The sequence below is a fragment of the Solanum tuberosum genome, unplaced genomic scaffold (assembly GCF_000226075.1).
Source record: "Solanum tuberosum cultivar DM 1-3 516 R44 unplaced genomic scaffold, SolTub_3.0 scf00296, whole genome shotgun sequence".
NCBI lineage: Eukaryota > Viridiplantae > Streptophyta > Magnoliopsida > Solanales > Solanaceae > Solanum > Solanum tuberosum.
Genome location: NW_006239217.1, coordinates 34,202 through 50,789, shown reverse-complemented (window position 1 = coordinate 50,789; position 16,588 = coordinate 34,202). Strand labels below are relative to the sequence as shown.

At 33.5% G+C, this 16,588-nt stretch overlaps 3 protein-coding genes across 5 annotated transcripts in view; all 3 read right to left on the bottom strand.

The window, feature by feature from the left end:
• Positions 1-5,977: 5,977 nt before the first annotated feature.
• Positions 5,978-7,500, bottom strand: LOC107063001 (GEM-like protein 7). The gene is made up of 4 exons (XM_015314356.1): positions 7,338-7,500; positions 7,153-7,227; positions 6,438-6,712; positions 5,978-6,354 (listed from the first exon to the last, which is right to left on the bottom strand). The coding sequence occupies exons 1-4, from the start codon at positions 7,489-7,491 to the stop codon at positions 6,172-6,174; spliced, it is 687 nt and encodes a 228-aa protein (XP_015169842.1). The 5' UTR covers positions 7,492-7,500; the 3' UTR covers positions 5,978-6,171.
• A 2,511-nt stretch (positions 7,501-10,011) lies between these two features.
• The window catches only part of LOC102583017 (putative GEM-like protein 8), a 24,266-nt gene continuing 17,689 nt past the window's right edge, over positions 10,012-16,588 (bottom strand). Inside the window, exons 1-4 of one of the 2 annotated variants that reach the window (XM_015314357.1) lie at positions 11,235-11,502; positions 11,050-11,124; positions 10,335-10,609; positions 10,012-10,254 (exon numbers count right to left, since the gene is read on the bottom strand). In XM_015314357.1, the coding sequence (XP_015169843.1) occupies positions 10,072-10,254; positions 10,335-10,609; positions 11,050-11,124; positions 11,235-11,388 (687 nt within the window). In that variant the 5' untranslated portion in view covers positions 11,389-11,502 and the 3' untranslated portion in view covers positions 10,012-10,071. Of the gene's footprint in view, positions 10,255-10,334; positions 10,610-11,049; positions 11,125-11,234; positions 11,503-16,588 lie in introns of those variants that run through there. The other variant, XM_015314358.1, reaches the window with a different exon arrangement.
• LOC107063002 (putative GEM-like protein 8) overlaps positions 12,611-16,588 on the bottom strand; it is a 5,380-nt gene continuing 1,402 nt past the window's right edge. The window contains exons 1-4 of one of the 2 annotated variants that reach the window (XM_015314360.1): positions 13,974-14,163; positions 13,790-13,864; positions 13,083-13,357; positions 12,611-12,999 (exon numbers count right to left, since the gene is read on the bottom strand). In XM_015314360.1, the coding sequence (XP_015169846.1) occupies positions 12,817-12,999; positions 13,083-13,357; positions 13,790-13,864; positions 13,974-14,103 (663 nt within the window). In that variant the 5' untranslated portion in view covers positions 14,104-14,163 and the 3' untranslated portion in view covers positions 12,611-12,816. Of the gene's footprint in view, positions 13,000-13,082; positions 13,358-13,789; positions 13,865-13,973; positions 14,164-16,588 lie in introns of those variants that run through there. The other variant, XM_015314361.1, reaches the window with a different exon arrangement.

Genomic DNA, 16,588 nt, shown 5'->3' with positions numbered 1-16,588 from the left:
TGAAATAGTGGTAAAATTATTTAAAAACTTGTTCTAGGAATTTTTCTTGTGGGATGATTGTTTTCATTCACAATTCTTCAACCTTTACTTTTCGAAGTAAACTCATGTCCGCACACAATTTCAACTTCGAAATACTAGTTTTAAACTTAAATAATATATTGTCTTGGTAAATTTTCGATTGTTCTTTTTAAGTTTTCATCATGAATATAAGTGCTCACCATGCTCGCGGATACCTTGTGCAAGACAGTCCATCCTTTCTCCAAGTTTGTTCATCTTACTAATTACAGATTTTCCTGCATATTCAAGAATATATAATTTTAATGATCTCTTCTTCTAGGGTCATTAATACTCTTTATAACTAATACAAGAACAAAATGATTATCCTTCGAGGTAAAATACTCACTTTGCTTTATTTTCGACAAGTGCTTTAGAGTTGCAGATGGAAGATGGTCTTGGCAAGCAGATAGAGACAGTAGTCTTTTTGGCTGCCGTTCAAATGAGTATACTGCTGAACTCATGGGAACACCCACCTCATTTCTACCGAGTAAGTTCTTCATTGTGACTTCTGATTTTGAAGAGATTTGCTATATTGTGAAGGTAACTGAGATATTATTATGTTTTTTGTTGATGGTTTAAGAACATTCCTTGCTGCACTATATATATACACAGCAGTTTGGGCAAAGTTGATGAATCTTTTAACTACTAACTGTTGCATGAGTCAGCTAGGGTCATCAAAGTAGAATATTTCTCAATTTAAAATGTCTTCTTTTATCTGTCTTTTTTATTACTGTAAACTATCTCATGCTGTCTTAGTTTATTATTCAAGATTTGTGTGCACATGTGGTGTTGTCAACTTTTGAGTTGGAAGATTTTCTTTATGATGTAAGCTGCTTTTACAAGTTGAGTAAAAGTAAGAGAAGGCTTTTGGTGCATAGTAAAATTATTAGTCTTGTATGACAAAGGTTGACAAGATAATGACACGGATTTATATATGACATTAAAGTTAAGTAGTGGTTGTGGGTCATGAATGAGTCATCCATGAACGTTGATTTGTTGCTTAATAGATCAGGCAAAGGAAAAAGAGGATCCATTCAAATATTTCAATGTGTTACATAGGGCCAACAGTTCTAGTTTATATTAGCTTCTCTTATAAGGCAGTTACCCTATCTTGCCCTTTTTAGCATCTCATCTTGACTTGTAAAGGCAGGATTTGTAGGCCATTTCTGACTTTATGTGGAACATACCATACAAGCATGACAAATGATATAATATTTTTTGAGTAATCTAACTTATTTTCTTCTTGACCAACTTTTGCTTTTGAAAAAATCATGAGAGAAATGCCAAGTATTTTTAGAAGGTAATTTAAGAACAAAAGTGATTGTATTTTCTGTTAGAAAATAGGGAAACATTGAAAAAGAAAGAGTGCCTAGTATATTGCAAGCTATCTTACGCTAACTTTTCGGGGAAGTCTTTCTCTGTTACAAACAGATGTGTGTTCAATTTTATCCCTTCACATATTACCAACTTACTCAGAAGCCATTCTTCTTGTGAGATAACTAGAGGGAGGAAAAGTTTAGGAATGGAAGAGGGACTTACATATGGTCCCAAGGGAAGTCCTATGTAGATGTCGGGAGGCTAACGATGTCTTGGGGGATTACTTTAACACAATGGAGGACACAGATAATAGAGCCCAGACTCGGGTAAGAAAAGTGGGAGACATGTGGCTTAAAGATGAGTTTCCGAGCTTTTATGGGATGTCTTGTCAAATGGAGCCTCTCAACTGGGGGGAATGCTTTCTATTCGACCTTCGATTCGATGATTCCTGTCTCGTTGTGGTAGAATAGTACTCCACCATTTGTATCTGTGTCCCGGTCAGTGACAGCGGCTGATTGCTTAATCTTATCGGGGTTTTTACTTCCCTTCCTGTCCCCTGTTCTGTAGAGCGGTTTATCCCTGACTATCTTAAGGGAAGATTTCTCTCTTCTCTATAAAGACACTCGGAACACAGTTTGATCACAATCAATGGGAATAATATAGCATGAAGATAGGACACATTAATATTCACAAACAAAGACGATACTGAATGGGCTCCTCTGTTGCGCTGTACTGATTGCTTTGAAACCTATTCGGATGGAATGAGATACGATACACTTTGCTTTTTTGTTATGTGAAAGTGCTTGAGTGACTGTCGGGAAAGTTTTTAGCTGGGAGCAGTAGTCCAACAGATGTCCCCAGGGACACATGGGGAAGTAGTGTTTTAGGATTTGAGGTTCAGGAGAGCTCACCAGGATTGGGAGGTGAATGAGTTTGAAAGGATGTTACTGTTACTGCATCAGCATTGCGAGGCAGCTGACAGGCCCGATTCGACGAGATGAAAGTTGGGAAACGATGGTGTTTTTTCTGTCAAGCCTTCTATTAGAAGCTTTTATTGAGAGTTGAGGAGGGTTTTCCTGTTAAGTCTATTCGGATTCCCAAGGTTCCGAGGAAGGTGTGCCTTTTCACTTTGTTAGCTGCTAGAGGGGTGATCTTGACGTCGAAGAACCTTAGGAAAACAAAAGTTATTTGCATCAGCTGGTATTACTTATGCAAGGAGGCTGGCGAAGACGTAAATCATCTTCTGCTACATTGTAGCTAGGCCACGAGACTGTGGTGGGACATGTTCAGCTGGTTTGTAATGTCATGGGCAATTCCAAAAATTGTGAAAGATTTGTTGTTTTACTGGAAATCTGGAAGAAGCAGGAGAAAGGTGCAGGGCATAGAATGTTGTTCCTATGGCATTAATCGAGTTTTTGGCTGTTGAGGAGTAGTCTCCGATCCCTTATTTGTTTTTTGCACCCATGTAGTTACGGGTTGTATAGAGGATTGGGTGTCTTTTGTATAGAACCATATCTTTGTGTAGGTCCTTTACTGGTAGGTATACCTCTTGTATATGCCCTTTTTTGGTGTTGTTAATAATGAAAATATTTACCTGATAAAAATAAATAAATTATATCAAATCACAAGGTTCTCATGATCTCTAAAAGATTGATTAGATTCTATATAAAGGAGAAAAAAAGATTTATCCCCCAATTCGACTACCCATCCAAGAGCATTTGGATAATCTCTTTTGACAGCTCAATCCTCACAGTATTAATTATGCGAATTCTGCCTAAGAAATTCTTGAGGTGAAAAATATTAAGGGGGCTCCCCTTGTTGGAAACTTTCCATAATATCTTAAATATGTCTTTCGAGTAACAGTGCGATTTGCTAGGAAGTGATCACGATGCGAAGTCCCAAAAGATTAATTAGCCTTCTGACTGCATTACTTTCACAATAAGTCTATACATTTGTGTTAACAACTCAAATCCTAAAACACCTAAAATCTCCTTTGAGCAAAGGAGCTAACTACAAGTTTGAACAGATCTGTACATTCGTTTTGCATCAACATTTTACATTGATGAATGCGCATAAGAAGAAAAAATAAGAAAAGAAAAAAGAATTGAAATTGCTTGGTGCAGATATCTCAGAGTCTTTTGATGAATCTGTGGATATATAGAAGTAAATGTTACCTTTCTCAAGAAAAAAAAAACACAATCCCCAGATAATTTGTAATATATCTTATAAAATCATACATACCAGAAAGTATCTTATATAGATTTGAACTTTCCATTAGTGTAAAATTTTAAAGTTTGACCAAGTATATGGTATCCTAAGATTTGAATGTTTTATTATGTCAAGCTGGGAGTACCACACACGTAATAATATTTAGTAGCAAACTAACCAGTATTTGCTCTTAGCACTTTTAAGACCATCTACTCAGTCTTGATCCCGTTAATATTTACAAGACCAACCTTTTAGATCTTATTTGAAGCGGCACTGCTTCAATCATATATTATTATAAGTGGGAAGCTTCAAAGTGAAAAGTTGAATTACCATTTTGTCCTTTTACTAAATAAAAATTGGATTAATTATTTAATTAAATACAAATAATTTAGTTACATAATGGTAGAATTTAAGTCCTTAAGCCATTTAATAATTAAATTGTTATTTTCTTGATAAATGAGTACATTGATATTGTTTTAAATCATGATCATAATTCTCAATGGAAAATTTTGAAAAGTTATGATAGATAAAACAATGTATATATCATCATCATATCATTCATATATTATTATTATTATTATTATTATTATTATTATTATTATTATTATTATTATTATTATTATTATTATTATTATTATTATTATTATTATTATTATTATTATTATTATTATTATTATTATTATTATTATTATTATTATTATTATTATTATTATTATTATTATTATTATTATTATTATTATTATTATTATTATTATTATTATTATTATTATTATTATTATTATTATTATTATTATTATTATTATTATTATTATTATTATTATTATTATTATTATTATTATTATTATTATTATTATTATTATTATTATTATTATTATTATTATTATTATTATTATTATTATTATTATTATTATTATTATTATTATTATTATTATTATTATTATTATTATTATTATTATTATTATTATTATTATTATTATTATTATTATTATTATTATTATTATTATTATTATTATTATTATTATTATTATTATTATTATTATTATTATTATTATTATTATTATTATTATTATTATTATTATTATTATTATTATTATTATTATTATTATTATTATTATTATTATTATTATTATTATTATTATTATTATTATTATTATTATTATTATTATTATTATTATTATTATTATTATTATTATTATTATTATTATTATTATTATTATTATTATTATTATTATTATTATTATTATTATTATTATTATTATTATTATTATTATTATTATTATTATTATTATTATTATTATTATTATTATTATTATTATTATTATTATTATTATTATTATTATTATTATTATTATTATTATTATTATTATTATTATTATTATTATTATTATTATTATTATTATTATTATTATTATTATTATTATTATTATTATTATTATTATTATTATTTTCTATTCCCTTCCAACTGATTCATCATTTGCATTTCAATTTTCATTGTTCTTATTAAAGATCTCTATTTGTGCTTATGAGTTATGATCTTTTTCTCACTACAGTCTGCACAAGCTCTTCTTATTTAGTTAATTTCTTCTTCTCCACTAATTTTAGTTTCAGGTACTTAATTAACAAAGTATATTAATTGATAACTTAATGTTATCATATTTTTAGGTTTATGTCGCTATACTAATTAATATACAATTATCTCCCTTTTCTACTTTCTTACTTTTTAATGTACATGTGGTTGAGCCGAAGCAAATTTTATAAGATTTTTGTGTATTTGGATTGATCATGATGGGATTCAATATATGCGCATCAGTTTATTTCTTATTGTCTATTCAATGAGTATTTAAATTAAGGTGTTATATGTCACTAAAATATGTATCATGTTTGTAAGATTTTTTAGCCTTTAACTTATGAGTTGTTACTTTTTTTATATGTTTTGATTTTTATTTTATTGTACTGAAAAAGTGAAATAAAATATATATTATTTAACTATATCATTTGCAATATAAGATTTGTATTATGTACTTTGAGTTAAACGTGTAACGCACGTTCCGTAAAACTAGTATTTATATAAGTGGAGTTAGTTAATATGTACCCTGCTACTCTAGACATTTACTAATCCCTTTAAGAATTTATCCAACTTTTTATGGTAACAGGTTGCATTATAGAGTTTGTCACTGTTTCCTGTTATATCAGCTATTTAACAATACCTTAGCTCCTCAGAGAGTAATATGCATTACAGTCATTTTCTATAAGAGGGATAAGTGCTTTAACAACACAAAGTACCTTGTTATTACCCATTGAACTTGTTATGTTAGAATGAACACTACCTCAAATTTGGGTTCCCGTAACGATCTGCTACTCAAACGGTCAAATAGGAAGTGATGACTATGCCAAGTCCCAAAAGATGAATCTGACTGCATTAATTTTACAATAAATTTATACATTTGTGTTGACAGCTACGGCTCAAAGCCTAAAAAACTCAAAAGCCTCAATTGAGGAATGGAGCTAGTTACATGTTTGAAGAGATCTGTACATTCATTGATGAATGGGCGTATTAGGAAAAAAAAATGAAAAAAATGTTTTATCTTCTTAGCTGCTTGAAGTACTTGAAATTGCGTGGTGCAGATACCTCAGAGTCTTTTGATGATTAAGGAATCCCATAAACCAGAACTCAAAATCATCCTCTGTAATTACTTGTATATACTTCTGTGATGGCTTTTCCCTATTTTCACTCTCTTTTGCTTTCATTGTCTTACTTATTGGGATCGATACCTGCAATTGTGAACCAGCTTATTAGATTATGCTTTACGTGGATACAAATTAAGAGTTGGAAGAAAAACGGAGAAAAGTGGTACCTTATAGTAGATTCTAAGCAACTTTCCAGTTGGAGATAAGAACTTTATTGATCTCTCACTGCAGAAAGCAATCTTATCGGTAGAGATGAAGAGAAGGCCTGCTATTGCCCCAGATGTAGTTGATAAATAGCATTGAGAAACATTCAATAACTCTTCGTCATCTTTAACACTAAACTTCTGCTTGAATATTTTCTCCAACCCTCCTACATGAAGAATTTTTGCTCCAAGGCTCAATTTTCCCTTCACAGTGTCCGTTAGCTTCGGGCTAAGGCTCACTGCACAATTAAAGTTGAAACATTAAGGACTTCACATCAGTACTTTCTGTCATACATGTAAATAGTGCTTATTGCACAAAATTTTGTACATCTTGACGCCCTTTATCCGTTGTCATGAGATTTGCACTTGTGTTTGGCCATGATTTCACTTGCAAATACTGATGTCATTATTTGAAAGTTGATGTTTGGCACCATATTTATAAATATTGAACTTCAGTATTTGAAATAGTGGTAAAATTATTTTAAAAACTTGTTTTAGGAATTTTTCTTGTGGGATGATTGTTTTCATTCACAATTCTTCAACCTTTACTTTTCGAAGTAAACTCATGTCCGCACACAATTTCAACTTCGAAATACTAGTTTTAAACTTAAATAAAATATTGTCTTGGTAAATTTTCGATTGTTCATTTTAAGTTTTCATCATGAATATAAGTGCTCACCATGCTCACGGATGCCTTGTGCAAGACAGTCCATCCTTTCTCCAAGTTTGTTCATCTTACTAATTACAGATTTTCCTGCATATTCAAGAATATATAATTTTAATGATCTCTTCTTCTAGGGTCATTAATACTCTTTATAACTAATACAAGAACAAAATGATTATCCTTCGAGGTAAAATACTCACTTTGCTTTATTTTCGACAAGTGTTTTAGAGTTGCAGACGGAAGATGGTTTTGGCAAGCAGATAGAGACAGTAGTCTTTTTGGCTGCCGTTCAAATGAGTATACTGCTGAACTCATGGAAACACCAACCTCATTTCGACCAAGTAAGTTCTTCATTGTGACTTCTGATTTTTGAAGAGAATTGCTATATTGTGAAGGTAACTGAGATATTATTACGTTTTTTGTTGATGGTTTAAGAACATTCCTTGCAGCACTATATATATACACATCAGTTTGGGAGAAGTGGATGAATCTTTTAACTACTAATTGGTGCATGAGTCAGCTATGGGTCATCAAAATAGAATATTTCTCAATTTTCTGCAAAGATTTTGAAAATGTCTTCTTTTAGCTGTCATTTCAATTACAGTAAACTATCTCATTCTGCCTTATTTTACTATTAAGATTTATGTGCACATGTGGTGTTGTCAACTTTTGAGTTGGAAGATTTGCTTTCTGATGTAACCTGCTTTTACAAGTTGAGTAAAAGTAAGAGAAGCTTTTTGGTGCATAGTAAAATTATCTCAAGGTAGCTTTATTAGTTTTGTATGATCTAGGTTGACAACATAATAACACGGGTTAATGACATTAAAGTTAAGTAGTGGTTGTTGATCATGAATGAGTCATCTATGAACTTTGATTTGCTGCTCAATAAATCAGGCAAAGGGGAAAAGTAGCCATTCAACTATTTCAACCTGTTACATAGGGCCAACTGTTCTAGATTATAATAATTTCTCTTTTAACGCAGTTACCTTATCTGACCTTTTTTTTCGTCTCATCATCTTGAGGTGTAAAGGCAGGTTTTGTAGGCCATTTCTGTATTTATGTGGAACATACCATACATGCATGACAAATGATATAATTTTTTTGAGTAATTTAACTTATCTTCTTCTACACCAACTGTTGCCTTTGAAAAATCATGAGAGAAATGTCAAGTATTTTTAGAAGGTAATTTAAGATAAAAAAGTGCTTGTATTTTCTGTTTAGAGAAATAGGAAACAACATTGAGAAAAAAAGAGTGCCTAGTATATTGCAAGCTATTTTACACGAACTTTCTGGAAAAGCCATTCTCTTAATAGACAAATGTGTGTTCAATTTAATCCCTTCACATATTACCAACATACTCAGAAGCCATTCATCTTGTGAGTTGACTAGAGGAGAAGTATAGGAATGGAAGAGGGACTTACATATGGTGTCTATTGACCTAGAAAAGGCATAAGACAAAAGTCCCGAGGGAAGTCATATGTTGATGTTTGGAGGCTAAAGGTGTCTTGGGGGCTTACATTAAGGCGATGAAGGACATGTATAATAGATCCAAGACTCGGGTAAGAAAAGTGGGAGACATGTCGCTTAAAGTTGAGTTTCCAAGCTTTTATTGGATATCTTGTCATAGGGAGGCGGTAGCCAACAGATGTCCCCGGGGACAAGCAGAAGTAACATTTTGGGATTTGAGGTTTAGGAGAGCTTTCCAGGATTGGGAGGTGAATGAGTTTGAAAGGATGCTACTGGTACTCCGTCAGCATTGTGAGGCAGGTGACAGAACCGTTTCGATAAGATGGAGGTTGGGAAACAATGGTGTTTTTCCTATCAAGTCTTCGGTGAGAAGCTTTTAGTGAGGGTTAAGGAGGGTTTTCCTGTTAAGTCTATTCAGATTCCCAAGGTTCCGAGGAAGGTGTGCTTTTACACTTGGTTAGCTGCTAGACGGGTGATCTTGACGACAAAGAACCTTAGGAAAACAAAAGTTATTTGCATCAGCTGGTATTACTTATGCGAGGAGATGGGACGAAGACGTAGATGATCTTCTGCTACATTGTAGCTTGGCCATGGGACCATGGTAGGACATGTTAAGCTGATTTGTAATGTCATGGGGAATGCCGAGAACTGTGAAAGAACTGTTGTTTTACTGGAAAGCTGGAAGAAGCAGGAGAAAATGCAGGGCCTAGAATGTTGTTCCTAGGGCATTGATGTGGATCGTCTGAGAGAGAAATTTGAGGTCTTTCAAAGGGGTAGAATTGAGTTTTTGGCAGTTGAAGAGTAGTCTCCAATCCCTTATTTGTTTTTGGTGCACCCGTGTAGTTACGGGTTGTATAGAGGATTATGTGTCCTTTGTAAAGAACCATATCTTTGTGTAGGTCCTTTACTGGTTGGTATACCTCTTGTATATGGCCTTTTTTGGCCTTGTTAATAATGAAAATATTTACCTGATAAAATAAAATAAATGAAATTTATATCAAATCACAAGGTTCTCATGATCTCAAAGTGATTGATTAGATTCTATATAAAGGAGCAAAAAAGATTTATCCCCCAATTCGACTACCCATCCAAGAGCATTTGGATTTAGAACACATTCCTCTTCTTATTTTTCTATGGACTGTCTATACCTAAAGGAGGATAATCTCTCCCCTTGTTGAGAACTTGCCATAAAATTTTGAATATGTTTTTCGAGGAGCATTACGATCTGCTAGGAAGTGATGACAATGCCAAGTCCCAAAAGTTGAATTAGCTTTCTGACTGCATTACTTTTACAATATGCGTATACATTCGTGTTAACAGCTACGACTCAAAGACTAAGAAACCTAAAATCTCCTTTGAACAATGGAGCTAATTACAAGTTTGAAGAGATCTGTACATTCATTTTACATTGATGAATGGGTGTAATAAGAAAAAAAATGAAAAAAGAAACGAAAATATGTTGTCTTCTTAGCTGCTTGAAGTACTTGAAATTGCCTGGTGCAGATATCTCAGAGTCTTTTGATGATTAAGGAATCCCATAAACCAGAACTCAAAATCATCCTCTGATGCAGATATCTCAGAGTTCTGTGATGGTTTTTCCCTATTTTCACTCTCTTTTGCTTTCATTGTCTTACTTATTGGGATCGATACCTGCAATTATGAACCGGCTTATTAGATTATGCTTTACGTGGATACAAAATTAAGAGTTGGAATATGGAGCAGAGTGGTACCTTATAGTAGATTCTAAGCAACTTTCCAGTTGGAGATAAGAACTTGATTGATCTCTCACTGCAGAACGCAATCTTATCGGTAGAGATGAAGAGAAGGCCTGCTATTGGACCAGCTGTCGTTGATAAATAGCATTGAGAAACATTCAATAGCTCTTCATCATCTTTAACACTAAACTTCTGTTTGAATATTTTCTCCAACCCTCCTACTTGAAGAATTTTTGCTCCAAGGCACAATTTTCCCTTCACAGTTTCCGTTAGCTTCGGACCAAGGCTCACTGCAGAATTAAAGTTGAAACATTAAGGACTTTACACTCAGTACTTTCTGTCATACATATTAATAGTGCTTATTGCACAAAATTTTGTACATCTTGGCTGTCTTTATCTGTTGATGATTAGATTACGACCTGTGTTTGGCCATGATTTCACTTGCAAATACTGATGTCATTATTTGAAAGTTGATGTTTGGCTCCATATTTATAACTATTGAACTTCAGTATATGAAATAGTGGTAAAATTATTTAAAAACTTATTTTAGGAATTTTTCTAGTAAGATGATAGTTTTCATTCAAAATACTTCAACCTTTTCTTTTCCAAGTAAACTCATGTCCGCACACAATTTCAACTTCGAAATACTAGTTTTAAACTTAAATAAAATATTGTCACGGTAAATTTTCGATTGTTTTTTTAAGTCTTCATCTTGAATATAAATGCTCACCATGCTCGCGGATGCCTTGTGCAAGATAGTCCATCCTTTCTCCAAGTTTGTTCATCTTACTAATTACAGATTTTCCTGCATATTCAAGAATAGCTAATTTTAGAGATCTCTTCTTCGAGGGTCATTAATACTCTCTATAACTAGTACATGAACAAGTCGAATATTCTTCGAGGGAAAAAACTTACTTTGCTTTATTTTAGGTAAGTGTTTTGAAGTTTCGGATGGAAGACGGTCTTGACAGGCAGATAGAGACAGTAGTCTGTTTGGCTGCCGTTCAAATGAGTATACTGCTGAACTCATGGGAACACCCACCTCATTTCTACCGAGTAAGTTCTTCATTGTGACTTCGGATTTTGAAGAGAGTTGCTATATTGTGAAGGTAACTGAGATATTATTATGTTATGGTTGATGGTTTAAGAACATTCCTTGCAGCACTATATATATACACTGCAGTTTGGGCAAAGTTGATGAATCTTTTAACTATTAACTGTTTGCATGAGTCAGCTATGGGTCAGCAAAATAGAATATTTCTCAATTTGCTGCAAAGGTTTTTAAAATGTCTTCTTTTATTTGTCTTTTTAATTACAGTAAACTATCTCATGCTGCCTTATTTTATTATTAAGATTTGTTTGCACATGTGGTGTTGTCAACTTTTGAGTTGGCAGATTTACTTTCTGATGTATGCTTCTTTTACTAGTTGAGTAAAAGATTTATCTCAAGTTAGCTTTATCAGTCTTGTATGATCAAGGTTGACAAGATAATGACACGGATTTATACATGACATTAAAGTTAAGTAGTTGGTGTAGATGATATGGAGCTTGCCTCTAGAGTCTTATGTGATGAAAAGGTACCATCAAAACTTAAAGGTAAGTTTTGTAGAGTGATAGTTAGACAAACTTTGTTGTATGGGGCAAAGTCTTGGTCAGTCAAGAACTCTCATTTCAAAAGATGGAAGTTGCGGAAATGAGGATGTTGAGATAGATGTGATGTGTGGGCATACTAAGAGCGATAGATTAGGAATGAGGATATCGGGAACAAGGTGGGAGTTCCCTTTGTGGTGGACAAGATGAGAGAAGCAACACTGAGATGGTTTGGGCATGTGAAAAAGGAGATTTGTAGATGCCCCAATGACCAAGTGTAAGATGTTGGATATAGTGGGTACAAGGAGAGGTAGAGGTAGACGAAAGAAGTATTGGGGAGAGGTGATCAAATCAGACATGATGCAACTTCAGCGTACTGAATACATGACCTTAGATAGGAGGGTATGAACGTTGCAGATTAGGGTAGAAGACTAGTAAGCATTGGAGCGTTGTCTTGTTTTTTGACGGGATTAGGCTTGTTGGTAGTCTGGAGCACCGTGTTGGTTGTAGTATTAGTCTTATTCATGTAGTTTCTTGATATATTTATCTGTTACCATCTGTTATTTACTGTATTTCTATTATCAAGGGGAGCTCCCTTTGTTGGGAACTTAACATAATATTTTAAATATGCTACTCGAGGAGCATTTTGATCTGCTACTCAAGTGTTCACTTAGGAAGTGCTGACTATGCCAAGTCCCAAAAGATGAATTAGCCTTCTGACTGCATTAGTTTTACAATAATTCTATACATTTGTGTTGGCAGCAACAGCTCAAAGCCTAAGAAACCTAAAGCCTCCTTTGAGGAATTGAGCTAATTACAAGTTTGAAAAGATCTTTACATTCATTTTTGCATCTATATTTTACATTGATGAATTGGCGTATTTCCTAATGAAGAAGAAGCTGTCTTCTTAGCTGCTTGAACTACTTGAAATTGCCTGCTGCAGATATCTCAGAGTTTTTTGATGATTAAGGAATCCCATAAACCAGAACTCAAAATCATCCTCTGTAATTACTTGTATATACTTCTGTGATGGCTTTTCCCTATTTTCACTCTCTTTTGCTTTCATTGTCTTACTTATTGGGATCGATACCTGCAATTGTGAACCGGCTTATTAGATTATGCTTTACGTGGATACAAATTAAGAGTTGGAAGAAAAGAGGAGCAGAGTGGTACGTTATAGTAGATTCTAAGCAACTTTCCAGTTGGAGATAAGAGCTTTATTGATCTCTCACTGCTGAAAGCAATCTTTTCGGTAGAGATGAAGAGAAGGCCTGCTATTGGACCAGCTGTAGTTGATAAATAGCATTGAGAAACATTCAATAGCTCTTCATCATCTTTAACACTAAACTTCTGCTTAAATATTTTCTCCAATCCTCCTACTTGAAGAATTTTTGCCCCAAGGCTCAATTTTCCCTTCACAGTCTCCGTTAGCTTCGGGCTAAGGCTCACTGCACAATTAAAGTTGAAAATTAAGGACTTTACAATCAGTACTTTCTGTAATACATATGAATAGTGCTTATTGCACAAAATTTTGTACATCCTGGCTCTCTTTATCTGCTGTTGTTTAGATTACCACTTGTGTTTGGCCATGATTTCACAAATACTGATGTCATTATTTGCAAGTTTATGTTTGGTGCTATATTTATAAATATTGAACTTCAGTATTTGAAATAGTGGTGAAAGTAATAAAAAACTTGTTTAAGGAGTTTTTCTAGTGGGATGACGGTTTTCATTCACAATACTTCAACTTTTTTCATTTCCTCCTGATGTCCGTAAACAATTTCAACTTTGAAATACTAATTTTCAACTTAAACAAATGATTGTCTCTGTAAATTTTTTATTGTTCTTTTTAAGTCTTCATCATGAATATAAGTGCTCACCATGCTCACGGATGCCTTGTGCAAGACAGTCCATCCTTTCTCCAAGTTTGTTCATCTTACTAATTACAGATTTTCCTGCATATTCAAGAATATTTAATTTTAATGATCTCTTCTTAGAGGTCATTAATACTCTTTATAACTAATAAAAGAGCAAGTTGATTATTCTTCGAGGGAAAATACTCACTTTGCTTTATTTTAGGCAAGTGCTTTGAAGTTGCAGATAGAGACAGTAGTCTTTTTTGCTGCCGTTCAAATGAGCATACTGCTGAACTCATGGGAACACCAACCTCATTTCCACTGAGGAAGTTCTTCATTGTGACTTCTGATTTTGAAGAGATTTGTTATATTGTGAAGGTAACTGAGATATTATTATGTTTTTGCTTGATGGTTTAAGAACATTTCTTGCAGCACTATATATATACACAGCAGTTTGGGACAAGTTGATGAATCTTTAAACTACTAGTGATGCATGAGTCAGCTAGGGTCATCAAAGTTGAATATTTCTCAATTTGCTGCAAAGGTTTTTAAAATGTCTTCTTTTATCTGTCTTTCTAATTACTGTGTCTTATTTTATTATCAAGATTTGTGTGCACATGTGGTGTTGTCATCTTTTGAGTTGGAAGATTTGCTTTCTGATGTAAGCTGCTTTTACAAGTTGAATAAAAGTAAGAGAAGGCTTTTGGTGTATAGTAATATTATCTCAAGTTAGTTTTATTAGTCTTGTATGATCAAGGTTGACAATATAATGACACGGATTTATATATTACATTAAAGTTAAGTTGTGGTTGCTGAATGAGTCATCCATGAACTTTGATTTGTTGCCCAATAAATCAGGCAAGAGGGAAAAAGTAACCATTCAAATATTTCAACTTGTTACCTTATCTCACCTTTTGTGTCATTTCATCTTGAGGTTTAAAGGCTGGATTTGTAGGCCATTTCTGACTTTATGTGGAATATACCACTCATGCATGACAAATGATATAATTTTTTGAGTGATTTAACTTAATTTCTTCTTGACCTAACTTTTGCCTTTAGAAAAATCATGAGAGAAATGTCAAGTATTTTTAGAAGGTAATTTAAGAACAAAAAGTGATTGTATTTTTTGTTAGAAAAATAGGAAACAACATTGAAAAAGAAAGAGTGCCTAGTATATTGCAAGCTATCTTATGCTAACTTTCGGAGAAGTCAATATTCTTCTCAGACATATGTGTGTTCAATTTAAGCCCTCCAAATATTACAAACTTACTCAGAAACCATTCATCTTGTGAGTTGACATGTGGATTAGTACAGAGAATGGTAAAGGGACTTACATATGGTGTCTACTGACTTCGAATAAACAGAAGATAAAGTCTCGAGGGAAGTCCTATGTAGATGTTGGCAGGCCAAAAGTGTACTAGTGGCTTACATTAGGGTGATGAAGGACATAACTAATAGAGCCAAGACTCGGGTAAGAATAGTGGGAGCAGACTCAGAGCACTTTCTAGTCGAGATGGCGTGGTACCAGGGATCAACACTTAACTCGTTTCTATTTTCCTTGGTGATTGATGAATTGATGCAGCATATTCATGGTGAGGTGTGATGATGTATATTATTGGTATATGACATTGTACTGATTGATGAGACTCATGGCCGAGTAAACATTTGTTTGGAGGTGTAGAGACAAACTCTGGAGTCTAAGGGGTCCATGTTGAGTTGGAACAAAATAGAATATTTGGGGTGCGAATTCAGTGATGCAGCGCATGAGGCAAGCACGGAACTGAGGCTTGATATACAGGCTATCCCCAAGAGAGAGAAATTTTCAGTATTTTGGATCTTTTATATAAGGAATTGGGGATATCGACAATGATGTCACACATCATATTGGTGCTATGGGGAAGATATTGAGGCTTGCCTCCAGAGTCTTGTGTGATGAAAATGTACTATCAAAACTTAAAGGTAAGTTCTATAGAGTGGTGGTTAGACTGACTTTGTTGTATGTGTTGCGTTTTGGTCAGTCAAGAACTCTCATGCTAAGAAGATGCAAGTTGCGAAAATGAGAATGTTGAGATGGATGTGTGAGCATACTATGAGCGATAAATTAGGGATGAGGATATCAGGGACAAGGTGGGAGTTGCCTCAATGGTGAAGAAGATGAGGGAAGCATGACTAAGATAGTTTGGACATGTGAAAAGGAGATGTGTATATGCCCCAATGAAGAGGTGTGAGAAGTTGGATATAGTGGGTTCGAGGAGAGGCAGAGGTCGATCAAAGAAGTATTGGGGAGAGGTGATCGGATAGGACATAGTGCAACTTCAACTTACTGAAGACATGACCTTAGATAGAAGGGTATGAAGGTCGTAGATTAGGGTAGAAGGTTAGTAGGCAGTAGAGCGTTATCTTGCTTTTTGATAGGATTAGGCTTGGTGGTAGTCTGGAGCACCATATCCGTCGTAGTATTAGTCTTATTCATGTAGATTGTTGCTTTTGTTACCTGTTACCATCTGTTATTTAATGTGTTTCTATTATCAAAAGGCGCTCCCTTTGTTGGGAACTTGCCATAATATTTTAAATATTTCTTTCGAGGAGCATTACGATCTGCTAGGAAGTGATTACTATGCCAAGTACCAAAAGATGAATTAGCCTTCTGACTGCATTACTTTTACAATAAGTCTATACATTTGTGTTAACAGCTACGGCTCAATCACTAAGAAACCTAAAATCTCCTTTGAACAATGAAACTAATTACAAGTTTGAAGAGATCTGTACATTCATTTTTCATCAACATTTTACATTGATGAATGGGTGTAATAAGAAAAAAAA